The 14,205-nt window shown below is 48.4% G+C and overlaps 1 protein-coding gene across 1 annotated transcript; it reads left to right on the forward strand.

Moving 5' to 3' along the window:
* The first annotated feature begins 9,937 nt into the window (after positions 1–9,937).
* LOC123441128 (proline-rich extensin-like protein EPR1) lies at positions 9,938–11,927 on the forward strand. The gene has a single exon (XM_045117642.1). The coding sequence runs from the start codon at positions 10,457–10,459 to the stop codon at positions 11,729–11,731; it is 1,275 nt and encodes a 424-aa protein (XP_044973577.1). The 5' UTR covers positions 9,938–10,456; the 3' UTR covers positions 11,732–11,927.
* The last annotated feature ends 2,278 nt before the right edge of the window (positions 11,928–14,205 follow it).

Consider the following 14,205-nt stretch of genomic DNA (forward strand, 5'->3'; position numbering starts at 1 on the left):
GAGAATCTGCAGGATGCCTAATCGAGCCATCTTGTGTGCGCTCTTCTGCATGCCATCTTGTGAGAGCCGCAGTTCTGGAACACACAAACAACCTTTGAAGCCTCTTCTTTATTGGGAAGTAACGAAGAACCTTCTTAGGAACCTTGTGGACACGTTTCCCATCTGCACTCTTCCTTTCAGATTTCCATCGTGAAGCCTTACATTCTGGGCATGAATTAGCATTGGCATTGTTCTTCCAAAATAGAATGGAGTCATTTTCACATGCATGGATATTAACATACCCAAGTCCTAAGCACTTGACAAGTTTTTTGGCTTCATTCGAGTTTTTGGGTATCACAGACTCAGGGTAAGCATCTTTTAGTAGACCTAACAACAGATCAAAACTTCTATCGGACCATCCACCAAGCAGCTTGGTGTGAAGAAGTCTCACCAGGAAACGGAGCATTGAGAAATTCTTACAGCCTGGATATAGCTCCTGTTTAGAATCAGCTTCAAGTTTGTGAAGAGATTCTAGAAAAGAATCATCCTGGTCTAAACCACAGTCATCTTCAAGATCTCCCTCTTTATCTAAACCAGCAGCAAGGTCTCTTAGCAAATCGAATATATCATCGTCCTCATCCCTATCGCCGCCCTCATCTAGATTTGGAGGAATGGCAGAAGAAGAGACGCGTTCACCATGAAATATCCACTGCTTGTAGCCATCTACAAATCCCTCGCATACCAGGTGCTCACGGACTTCAGATTCTTCTCTCCAGTACGAGTTCACACAGTTTTTGCAAGGACATAAGATTTTATTCTCGACTGATGATTTAGTAAATGCGTAGCCTAGGAATTTGGCGAGCCCATGTAAGTACTTCTTTGTATGCCTACATGCAAGTGTACATGTGCAGTGTGTTATATAAAGTTTCGGCATCTAAGAAATTTAAAAAATATATGTGGCATTATACCTATGTGCATCCATCCAACTTCTATCCATGGTAGCTAGCTTCACACTTGGTAACAAGAATACTAATAACCAACCTAGTTACACACTACAAAAATTAGTGTCAAACATTAGGAGGCATCTCTACATATTCATGGCATCCACACATATGGACGGCATCTGGACTTGAGTGGGGCAGAGGAACTCACTTGAGTGAATGCAGTAAGCACGTCAGTGGATGATCTCTTCAAGATGAGCTCCCACGGTGCAGCCTCCTGAAGAAAAAATTGCATAAGAACCGAAGCCTAAGCAAAACCTTCAATTTATGTTCATGGGCAACATCCATTGGGTTATGCTAGGAATACACTAAGATAACAAATTCAATAAATCTTGGAGTCGACATTTGTTATTAAACTCATCAATTTTTCACTAACAGATATTCTACTAGGTAAAATCAAATACCACAAGCTGATTGCTAAGTACCAAATATTCTACTACTAGATCTTCTTCCTCCGCTCAGTAGTACGAGTAGTGGTTCTCTGTGCTACCTGCAAGAAAACAAGATAGTTTAAGTAAGGTCACAGAGAGGAGTTGTACCTCAACTAAATGTGAGAAAGTTTGAAAACTGTGCATCTATTAAAAATAATAGTGATTAAGTACTTCAGAGCTATCACCCCCTTAATTTTATTGAATTGCAATTTACCGATTCTAACTTGCCCCTCACCTCATCAAGTTTTTCAGGCTCCTCATATAAGTTACTAAGATTGTGTTATAGCTGACGAGAGGCTTCATTAAAATAGCACAAACAGGTACATGATTAAAACTTACAACAACTAAACTTGAGAGCTGCAAGGCAAATAATAGAACCCATCCCACGAACTCCTAAAAATATGTGCTAAAAAGAACCACAAAGTGTATGATAGTACACAGTCCTTATCATAAATAGGTTCCCTAGATTTACAATAGTATGTCCACAACTAATGCTAATAAGCAAACTAATCTATACCTAACCTCGCAACCCAAACCTAATAGTATGTCCACAACTAATCCTAACCTGGCAAACTACTGCAGGCAACGCGGGGCAGTAGCGACAGGGGAGGCACAGGGCAGTGGTGGAGACCGGGGCGACCCAGGGCAGTGGGGGTGGCGGGGGACGACACGGGCCGGTGCGGGGGCCGGCGCTGGGCGGCGTAACAGCTGCAGGACGCGGCGGGGTGTAGCAGCTGCAGGACGGCGCGGCGCGGGGAGGAGTTGGGCGGCGGGGGACGGCGCGGGCGGCTGGGGACGGCGGGGGACGGCGCGGGCGGCGGGGCTGGTGAGGCATGCACGGGAGATTTTTGTGTTGGAGAAGATAAGGCACGGGAAAAAATAGGGGAAAAAGACCGCGAGTTGGGCTGAATTGGCGCTAAAATTTGGTGATTCCCGCGTTAGGCCCATTTAGTGTCCGACTGTTGGTCGGGATTATTTGCCGACCGACGATCCAATGGGCACAAGACCTTTCCCGATCTACCGCTCGACAGGAAAGTTTCTGGTATTACCGACCGACTGTTTGTTATTGTTAGTTAGATTTCCCGACCGACTGTTTGTCATAAGTTTTCCTGACAAACAGTCGATCGGCGATACTGACTTTTCCCAACACCCGTCCGTAGGGAATGTAGTGTCGTGGTGTAGTAACAATAGCAGCAGGCTCCATGCTACGCCGGGCAGAATCCATGGACTGGCGTCGTACACGCTTATTCCATGCCGGTTCCCGTGCTCCTGCTCCCGGTCTCCTCGGACCCCGGCCCCTGTCGCATCAGGCATTCTATGCCACGCCCCAGCCGTACGTAGCGCCGTACGACCCACTCTCACTCGGTCAGCCGGCGCAGTCAGGCGGGCAGCCGTCGCCCCTGCCAGTCCAGTCGGCGAAGTCAGGTGGGCTTCCCCCGGCCCCTTGGGAGCCGTCTCTACTCGCAGCGCTGCACTCCGCCCCTACACCGGCAAACTACACTGGCGGTGATGACTGGTACATGGATATCGGTGCTACGGCCCACATGGCTGCTCATCCTGGTACCATCCACACCTCCTATCCCGTCAACACCTCTACTCGCATCACCATTGGTGACGGTTTCTCTCTACCCATTACTCATATAGGACATGATTCTTTTCCCTCCTCCTCCATCCCACTTTATTTATCCAATATCTTATTTTCACCTGACCTTATCAAAAATCTTGTTTCCGTTCCCTACTTTACACGTGAAAATCCCGTTAGTGTTGAATTTGATGAGTTTGGTTTTTCTGTCAAGGACGCCCGTACCCGGATGGTGCTTCACCGATGTGACAGTCCTGAAGACCTCTACCCGGTCGGCTCCACTGCCTCCTCAAGCTCCGCCGCTCCTGTTGCACTCGCCACCGGCGTGGACCTTTGGCATGCTCGCTTGGGTCATCCTAACCCAGCCACCCTTCGTCATATTCTTCATAGTTTTTCTTTCACATGTAATAAAAATGGGAATCACTCTTGTCACGCTTGTCGTCTTGGCAAAGATACTTGTCTCCCTTTTCATGCTTCTTCTCATGTTGCCTCATACCAGTTTGAGTTAATTCATAGTGATGTGTGGACATCTATGTAATACGGGCTTCTCTTACTATCGCGTCATCCTTGATGATTTTTCGCACTATGTGTGGACCTTCCCATTGCGGCGCAAGTAAGATGCCATCACCACCCTTGCTGCCTTTTAAACCTATGTCTCTACGCAGTTTGGGCGTGTCATCCTTGCGTTCCAAACAGATAATGGGAAGGAGTTCGACAACCTGGCTGTTCGTACTCTCCTCACCACACATGGCACGATATTTTGTCTCACTTATCCCTATACTTTGCAACAGAACGGCCGCGTTGAATGCGTACTACGCACTCTCAACGATTGCGTTCGTACGCTTCTCTTTCATGCCAATGTGCCTCCGCGCTTCTGGCCTGACGTCCTCGCCACCGCATCCCTTCTCCTTAGCATACGACCTTGCCATACTCACGGCAACTTTGCACCTCATCATCTTCTCTTTGGTTCCCCACCCTCTTATGCTGAGCTTCGCATCTTCGACTGTCTCTGCTACCCTAGCATCGCCGCTACCATGCCCCATAAGCTTGTCCCTCGCTCTATTGCATGCATCTTCCTTGGCTACCCATCCAACACCAAAGGATATCGATGTTATGATCCCGTCTCCCATCGTGTCTTCACCTCGCGACACATTTACTTTGACGAGAAGGTGTTTCCATTTCAGCAGGTACCTACAGCTGTCGCATCAACGCCGGCCACCACGCGGCCCTTCGACAGCCACCTGTGGTGGACGGTCTCGGTTGGCCCTTTCACCACCGCCAGGTTTCGGCGCTTCTCTCGCCGTGGACCGGACTGCCGACCATGCTTCTTCAACAACCGTGCGTTCGGACTCCGGGTCGGCCGGCTCCTCCGGAGCTATGACCGACTCCTCCACGACTGGCTCCTCTATAGCCGGCCACTCTGCGGTCGGCCCCTCTGCAGCCGGTCACCCAACAGCCAGTCCCTCGCGGTCGGCCCCTCCGCAGCCGGCCCGTCTGCACACGTCCCCTCTGCAGCTGGCCCGTCTACAGACGTCCTCCGCGAGGGCCCGTCTGCAGACGTCCCCTCTGCAGCCGGCTCCTCTACGGCCGACACATGAGTAGCCGGCCCCATGACGCGGGCTAGGGTCGGTATTCACCGACCGAGCCTGCGGTACTCCAACGACGAGTACCTTCTTGCAGCATCCAGCTCCGAGCCGTCACCACTTCCTGTTTCTGTGCGGGTCGCACCCCATGATGCTCACTGGCTTGTTATGATGCAGGAAGAGTTTGACGCCCTTCAGCGGAATCGCACTTGAACTTTGGTTCCGCAGCCTCCTCGCGCTAATGTCATCAGCGGCAAGTGGGTCTTTCGCCATAAGACCCGCTCCAATGGCACTCTTGAGCGCTACAAGGCTCGCTGGGTGGTCCACGGTTTCCGTCAGCGAGCTGGTGTTGACTTCATCGAGACGTTTGCGCCGGTTGTCAAACCAGGCATGATCCGCACCGTTCTCGAGTTAGCGGTCTCTCGTGGCTGACCTGTTCATCAGATGGATGTCTCCAATGCCTTCCTCCATTGTAACCTTGCCGAGCAGGTTTACTGTGAGTAACCCACTGGTTTCATTGATGCCACTCATCCCAATCATGTGTGCTTCCTGTCCCGGCCTCTCTACGGCCTTAAACAAGCTCCACGTGCCTAGTCATGTGTACTTGTTGTCCCAGTCTCTCTACGGCCTTAAGCAAGCTCCACGCACCTGGTACCAGCGTATCGCCGGTTTTCTGCAGACACTGGGCTTCTGTGTTACTCGCTCGGACGCCTCATTATTTGTTCTCCACTACGGCGACACGACTGCTTATTTGCTACTATATGTCGATGACATCATCCTCATGGCCTCCTCCGCAGCTCTTCTTCAGCAGATTACTCTACGGCTGCGTAACAAGTTTGCCATCAAGGATTTGGGGGCTCTTCACTACTTCCTTGGCATTGATGTTGTTTGGCGACCTGACGGCTTCTTCCTTCATCAACAGAAGTATGCGCATGAGCTGCTTGAGTGCGCTGGTATGCCAACTATCATCCTATCGCTACTCCTATTGACACGAAAGCCCATGTTTCTGCTCAGGAGGGTTCCCTGGCGTAGGATGCTCCATTCTATCGCTTCATTGTTGGTGCTCTTCAGTATCTGACACTCACCAGATCAGACTTGCAGTATGCTGTGCAGCAGGTGTGCCTCCATATGCACGCTCCTCGTGATTCCCACTCGACGCCCGCGAAACAGATTCTCCGATATATCTGTGGCACGATGTCCCTCGGACTCACACTCACGGCTTCTCCCTTTTTGGATCTGGTCGCTTATTCTGATGCTGATTGGGCTGGCTGTCCTGACACACGACGCTCCACGTCCGGCTACTGCGTCTATCTTAATCCTTCACTTGTCTCATGGTCGTCCAAACGACAACCAACCGTTTCGCGCTCAAGCGCGGATGCCGAGTACCGAGCAATGGCTAACGCAGTTGCCCAGTGTTCCTGGCTTCGACAACTTCTACAAGAGTTGCATCACGGTGTCACCAAGGCCACGGTTATCTACTGTGACAACGTCTCTGCTGTGTATCTTTCCGCCAACCCCGTTCATCATCGTCGGACGAAGCACATCGAGTTTGATATCCACTTTGTGCGCGAATAGGTCGCCCTTGGTCACATCCGGGTTTTTCAAGTTCCGAACGCACAACAGTTTGCCGATGTGATGACTAAGGGACTGCCTACTTCCACCTTCGAGGAGTTTCGTTTCAGTCTCTATGTCTCTGGTGACGCTTCGACTACGGTGAAGGGGGGTGTTGAATATATATTCGGGAGTGCTAATTTTCATCCGGATGAAAATTATTGACGTTCATCCGATTTGTCAGCCGTTGGATCTGGTTGTGAGATTCGTTGTGAACTGAGTCGGCCGGACTCGCATTATCGAGCGCGCTCTCTTCCTCGTGTGATCCGTTCTTTTTTTCTTTTTTTGAATTGTTTTCATTTTGACCCCTATAGCGGCCGGCCGGGTTCTCTTCCCCTTCCTCCTCGTTCCTTGTAATTTTCAACACACAACAGAACAGACTCGAGAGAGAGAGAAATCCATGGCTATTTGGTGGCTCCCTATCCGCTCGATGGTGGTCAGGCGCCCGACGTTCTCCCTCTAGCGGCTTCACGCCCGTCCGGCTGCCCACCCCCGTCCCCTCCTCTGGCTCCCCCTCTGTCTGTCGCTGTTGTCTGCAGCATCTCGCGACCGCCGCACCAATGTCCGCCCTTCGTTTCTCCCCAACGACACATGTGGTCATCGTGATTCGGTATGTTTGTCTATTTTTGCCTGGATCCTCATGTGTATTGTTAGCCGCGTGTAGAAAATTATGGTCAGATCTATCCATTTTTCTCCGATGCGTGTGGTTCGTGTTCTTGTCTCGCATTGAGTTTCGTACTCGCAGCTAATTTTAGGGTTGTGCACCTATTGTCTTCTTTGATTTATTTAGTTGCTTGTATTCGGCCGATTTAATCTGTTGCTCCAAGTTGCCCAGCTGGTCCTTGTTGCAAATCAGCAGCAGAACCAGGCACTCCATCCGCTAACCCATATTTAGTGGCCTGTAGTAGCAGCTTCTAATTATAGTTGTCACTCCCCTGCTGTTGTGATGTACAGTGGGTCAGCAAATCAAACCTAGAGTTGAGTGTCTTCACGTTTGTTTGGTGCTTGTTGGTTGTAATAGAGTGCAGTGTTAATCCTGCCTACATCAAGTGCTAGTAGGTGTTAATCCTGGAGGTAGCAAGTATTAAGGCTCAAACGAACTGATTCTAACAACCTTAGGTTGGATTGGTATGTTTTTTTTCTTTCCACAGAGAATAATAATTGTGCATGCAGTTTTGTAGTGTTGTATAATTGATGCTCCCGGATGCTTCATGTGGTTTTTACTGTTAGATGCACTGCTCATCTTTTTAGGATTTACACTATGCGAGATTGCTGCATTGGATTCCCCTCATTGGATTTACACTGTAATCCTTAGTGGATTTACATTGTATTTAGTAGATTCTACACTGTAATCCTTAGTGGATTTACATTGTATTTAGTAGATTCTACACTATAAATTCTTAATAGTTTTACTGTAAATTTTTTTGGATATTGAAGTGTAATTCTTAGTGGATTTTTAGTTCTAATTCTCAGGAGATTTTTCACTATAATTCTCAGTGGGGTTCCACTGCAACTTTCCTCTTTTTAGCTGAAATTCCAGTATGATTTACAGTGCAAATCCAATTCCACTGATATCCTAAGTGTGTTTTATACTGTAGCTGATGAACTCTCAGTTGGTTTCCACTATAATTTTATGATATTGTAATGCATTTCGGCAGTTATAGCATGACCATCCATTATACTACTTGATCCACTAGCACCGCCATGCTTCTACTAATAATCACAACCACCACCTTGAGAACTAAAGTGTTTATTACACTGTAATTTCAGTGTAGTTTTTATCACAATGTCATTAGTGTGCAACTTACAGTGGTTTACTCCCAATTTTCTAGTGTTTTTAGTGTAACTTTATAGTGATTTTTTGGGAGCGTAATTCTTAGTGCATTTCTGCTATGTGTCTTCTTCGTGTATTCACACTGTAATTCTTCGTGTATTCACACTGTAATTTTTACGGTGTAATTCTTCGTCTATTCACACTGTAATTCTGAATGTTGAGATTATTCTCTCATGGTTCTGACGAAGTAGTTATCTGAATTGGTGCAGGAGTGCATGCTGAATAACAAAATCCAAACACAAGGAATCCAACCATTGTCCGTAATGCTTTTGAGGGTGCTTGGAACGCTTATCTGTTGTGGAGATTGAGCTTTGTATGTTCAAGTTCTCTCTTTCTATCTTTTGTTTGTGTTCATGTTTTTTCTATTATATGTTTACAGTGTAATTCTTAGTGGATTCACATCGTAATTTTGAAAGTGATTTTACTGTGTAATTCTAGTTGGGCTTACAGTGTAATTCTTAGTGGATTCACACTGTAATTTTTATAGTGGTTTTACTGTGTAATTCTAGTTGGGGTTACACCGTAACTCTTCGTGGATTTACTGTGTAATTTTATTTGGATTTACACTGTAATTCTCAGTGTATTAACATAGTATTTTTCTTACTGGTTTTACTGTGTAATTCTGGTTGGGTTTACACTGTAGGTCTTGGTGAAGTCACATAGTAGTTTTGTTAGTGGTTTTACTATGCAATTCTACTTGGAATTACACTGTAAGTCCTAGTAGATTTACACTGTCATTTTGCTATTGGCATTACTGTGTAATTCTAGTTGTGTTTACACTGTAAGTCTTGGTGGATTCACACTGTAATTCTTTAGTCGTTTTCCCATGTAAAACCTAGACCGTTGTACTAATTGATAGCTCTTTAGTTATTTTTGTTTTCTTCAGTAAATTGGTTTTGGTATGTTTTGCCAATTTTGTTAGTTCCAACACAGATTAATAATTTCAGCAGTTTTTGGCATGCGCTCCTATGATGCATAGAAGGATTGATTTCGAAGAGCTTGATGTGCTATACCCAGCAGTTCCTAAGCAAGATAATTGATATTATTTTTATGCTTTTATTGTTTTATTTATTTTTATATAGGCTATATGAAAGCTTCTTTTCTTATTTGTGTTTTTTGTAACTTTTCAGCTATGATTGTGGTGTCTCCACACTAAAGTATATGGAGACATTCACACCAAGAACCCAGATGGCAAACCTTTTATCTAGTGCAGACATTTTAAATCTTAGGATCAAATATGCAAATGAGATGTTTTTCAACCCCTTGAACAGCTGCGTCAAATCTCTTCTCACTAATTTATTTCTTCATGTATGTTCTTATTTTCCTTCTCATCTGTTATATTTCGTCTCCTCATTTCTAGTTTTATTTTTTTCTTTGACTAATCTGGGTTTCTTTGAATTTTTTGTAGAGAGGCATTGCCAACTAATGTTTAGCATGTGCGTAGTCCTAGCTGAAGTGGTTTTTTACACTTAATATCTGTGCCCAAGCAGCTGGCTTTAGGTGTTTTTTTCTGTCTGGACATGCAGTACCTGTTGTTATTTCGATTACCTACTTTAGGTGTTTTTCTATCCGGGTTCAAAAAGTTGTGGACCCGTTTAAAAAGATGACACAGGAAACAGGAAAGGGGACAAGTGTCATGCTTTTATTGAATGCAAAATTTGGATGAAAGCTAATTGCATTTCATCCGGATGTAAAACAGACACTCCCACTATATATTTATGCATGTATATTGTGTCATTGGGTCCACCTCCTATTCCTAGTTCCTTGTATAGTACCTATCAATATTGAGTGTTGCACACCTAAACCTAATCATCTACAACAAGCAACAGAGAATGAAATTATGGCTTCAAGAGAGAATTATTGAAATTTAAGTTTACAGCCGGCCAAAAAGGAACTTAATGGAAACATGAGCATAGATATATAGATGGATCATTGACACGTGACCACTCTCCTTCTCCTTCTCCTTGCAGCACATGCAACTCCCTGAGCTGCCATGCATGAACATGGCGTCACCCTCCATAGATGCCAGCTTCATCGTCCCCACTCTTGTACCCCTGATTGAGCTCCACAGTACACTATATCTACGTGTGTACGCATAATAATGGCGGCATGTGCTCCAACAGTTGGATTAGATTAATGGCGGCATCCCCAAGTTCGATCGGTCGGCTTGCGCATTCAATTCAATTCCATCCATCCCTTCTGTAGCCGCTAGTTAAATTGATTGGTTGATTGTTTGATTGCCTCTACGGCTCTACGCGTACGTGAAGATCCATCGAGCTGTGTGTTCAGTAATTCTTCATTGATGGATCTTCCATGGATCGTCCGTCGCCCGCTGCTGGAGTCTATATACACACCACGCTCGCCATGGCTCCCTCACTTCGCTTGCAGTAGTTGCAGAGGTGCAGCGGCCTGCAGGTAGATAGACAACGGGCGCCATGGAAGGAGGCGGTGGAGGGAGGTTGCTGCTCCGCGTTTTCATCGTCTGCGCTGGGGTGCTGATGGCGGCCGCGGCGACGGGCGGCGACGGCGCTACGTCGTCGGTCGTCGTCCTCGGCATGGCCCAGTGCGCCGGCTGCGGGAGGAAGGGCATGGGCGCCGAGGCGGCGTTTAAGGGCCTCAAGGTGGCCATCACCTGCAAGAAGGGCAACGGCACCGGCGCCGGCGAGTACGAGAGCAAGGCCGTCGCCAGCCTCGACGGCACGGGCGCATTCGCGGTGCCCCTCCCGGCCGGCGCCGGCGCGTCCAAGTGCCTCGTGCAGCTCCAGAGCGCGGCGAGCGGCGCGCCCTGCCCCGGGCAGGAGCCGTCGAGGATCGTGCCGCTGCCGTCCGAGGGCGCGGCCGAGGGCACATTCGTCGCCGTCGCCGGCAAGGCGACGCGAGGCCGGACGGCCGCGGCGCCCGAGTGCGCGTCAGCCAACATCTGCTTCCCGTGCCGCGGGTTCGGCAGGAAGCCCTTCTTCGCGCACCGGCGCATGAGGCCCTTGCCGGAGTACGGGACGCCGGTGTACGCCCCGCCCGTGTACGGGACGCCGGTGCCGGCGTGCCTGTGCACCCCTACCCCGGCCCCGGGGTGCCAGTGCCCTTCTCCCACGCCGGTCTACGGGACGCCCGTGCCGGAATACTTCCCGCCTCCAGCCCCGGACTACGGAACGCCGACGCCGGTGTATGATCCACCGGTGTACGGGACGCCGACGCCGGTGTACGCTCCACCAGTGTACGGGACGCCGACGCCGGTATATGCTCCGCCCACGTCGCCCGTGTACGGGACGCCGACGCCGGACTGCCCTCCCGAGGCGCCGGAGTACGGGACGCCGACGCCGGTGTACGCTCCGCCAACGGCGCCCGTGTACGGGACGCCGAGATGCCAGTGCACCCCTACGCCGGACCCGGGATGCCAGTGCCCTTCCCCGACGCCGGTGTACGGGACTCCATCGCCGAGATGCCGGTGCACCCCGACCCCGGAGCCCGGATGCCAGTGCCCCACTCCAGTCTACGTGGCGCCGCCAACGCCGAGATGCCTGTGCACCCCGACTCCGGCGCCGGGATGCCAGTGCCCAGCTCCCACCCCCACGCCGGTCTACGGGACGACGTACCCTCCTGCCGCTCCGGTGTACCCGCAGCCGGCGCCGGAATACGGAGCGCCGCCGTCGCCAGAGTGCCCGACGGAGTACTGCGGCACGCCCATCTACACTCCCCCGGGCCACCACTAGCTAGCTCATTAATGGTAGCTTTCCTGTCTGACTTGGTGGTACTCCGGTGAATAAAAAGTTATGAGACTGATTAATGGCAGCGATCGAGCTGAGGGATTAATGCTTATGTGTGTAGTACTTCGCAGATCGTTTGCATCTGGCAATGGAAGCAGTGGCTGAATGTTGATGATGTGACACTAGTGACTAGATCATGATATCCCTCCGTTCCTAAATACTGTATAAGTTTTTTAAACTGAACTGGTTTCTTTGTGATCTGCGGTGTGTTTGCGTCAGGTTCGATAACACTCGCCTAATAGCATCTCCGATAGGCTCCGAACGTGCTCGAATTTTATGTATTTACGGATCAGCCCAATATGTAATTTCAGAAATTCCTAATAAATCCTAGAGGCCCACGCAGCCCATTTGTGTAAGGCAAGAGGTTGAAATGTTTAGTCTCACATTGCTAGTTTAGTGGGAGTTGGACCTCCATATAAGGGAGGATGTTTCCACACATGTATGAGCTTGAGAACAAGAGAGACATACACGCGCGCTTCTCCTCCGCCGCCGCCCGCCTCGTCACGCCGCGCCACTCGGAGAAGCTCACACGCCGCAGTTCCGTCCTCATCCCGTCCTACGTCGTGCACCGTTCGTCGGGACAGTAGGCCTCCGAAACTCCGTCTCTTCGAGTCTTGTACGGGAGAAGGGCGATAAGGTCTGTTGCAACTCAGTACGTACTCATGTGCTTCTTCTTTGAATTCCTATCACACCTTTTTGCTATAGTTTCTCTGCTAGATATGTTCCGTTTCTACTCATTACTCCATATGATACCTTGTCTTTGTAGAACGTTATACATATGCTCTTTTCTGGATCCTACGTGCACATGTCTTTTGTCTTCTCATCTCTATATAGCTTGCCTTCTTTCGTTGTTGTTATGTTGGTTATGTTTTTCCTAGTTTTTCCTGTAATAAAATCGTATGATAAATTGCTCATATTTCCAACAATTCAAAAACCTTATTATAGGCAATTTACCCCGAGTGGTTTTGCTGCTTCCATGAGACCTCCTATGTTTGAGGGTGTTCACTATAAGAGGTGACGCGTGAGAGTTGTCCTATGGTTTCAAACCATGAGCTGCTATGACGCCACTCTTGGCAAACCTGAAGGAGATCATGATGCTCAACAGGAGCTAGCCTTTCAGAAAATGGATACCTTGTTTAAGGCTGCTCTTTTGAGCGTTCTTGGTGAGAACATAGTTGATGCTTATGCGTCAATTGATAATGGAAAAGATATGTGGGATGCACTCGAGGCCAAGTTTGGGGTCTCGGATGCTGGCACTGAGTTGTACATCATGGAACAATTCTATGACTACAGGATGACTGAAGAGCGCTCCGTGGTTGAGCAAGCTCAGGAAATACAGCCATTTGCAAGAGAACTTGAGCACTTTAATTGCATGCTACCGGACAAGTTCGTTGCCGGAGGCATCATCACTAAACTTCCTCCTTCGTGGAGGAACTTTGCTACCTTACTGAAGCATAAGAGACAGGAGTTTTCCGTTCCGGATCTCATAGGTACTCTTGATGTGGAAGAAAAGGCGAGAGCAAAAGCACACGTGCCTGAGCTATTGAGGGAGGTTCTAGTGCCAATCTGGTACAGAAGAAAAACTTCCAGCCCCACAATTTCAAGAACAAGGGCAAGTTCGATGGTAAAGCAAAGTTCGATGGGAAGAACAAGGCTGTACAGCACACCAACTTCAAGAAGAAGAATGACAAAAAGAAAGGTGTTTGTCAGGTGTGCGGAGATCCTGATCATTGGGCACCTAACTGCCCTAATCGTTATGACAAACGTCAACATGGGAAAGGCGGCAAGTCTGCTAATGTCATCATTGTTGACACTGATGTGGAGGATGTTGGGTATGGTATATTACCCACTATTCTTTCAGTATGTCATTTTCCCGATTGGTTGATTGACACGGGTGCTAATGTGCATATATGCGGTGATATTTCCATGTTTTCATCTTATCAGTCCACAGGGACTTCCACCGTCCTAATGGGCAACGGTTCACCCGCTTCTGTTCGTGGTGTTGGCACGGTCGATCTGAAGTTTACTTCGGGAAAAGTCGTGCGGCTGAAGAACGTGCATTATGTCCCCTCCGTCAATAAAAATCTTGTTAGGGGATCTCTTTCGTGTAGAGATGGCTACAAGCTTGTCTTTGAGTCTAATAAATTTGTAATATCCAAGTATGGAACTTTTGTTGGTAAGAGCTACGAGTCAGGAGGCATGTTCCGTTTATCCTTGGCAGACGTTTGCAATAAAGTTGTTAATCATGTTTACAACAATAGTGAATTAAATGTGTGGCATTCACGTCTTTGTCATGTTAACTTTGGTTGCATGTCGCGACTAGTCAAATTGAACTTAATCCCTAGCTTTAACACCGTCAAGGGATCTAAGTGTCAAGTTTGTGTGCAAGCCAAACAACCTCGTAAGTCTCACACGACTGC

The sequence above is a fragment of the Hordeum vulgare genome, chromosome 3H (genome assembly GCF_904849725.1).
Source record: "Hordeum vulgare subsp. vulgare chromosome 3H, MorexV3_pseudomolecules_assembly, whole genome shotgun sequence".
In the NCBI taxonomy this organism is placed as follows: domain Eukaryota; kingdom Viridiplantae; phylum Streptophyta; class Magnoliopsida; order Poales; family Poaceae; genus Hordeum; species Hordeum vulgare.

Excerpts from the sequence above, each read along its gene's own strand:
- LOC123441128 (XM_045117642.1), top strand. The coding sequence starts at position 10,457 with ATGGAAGGAGGCGGTGGAGGGAGGTTGCTGCTCCGCGTTTTCATCGTC.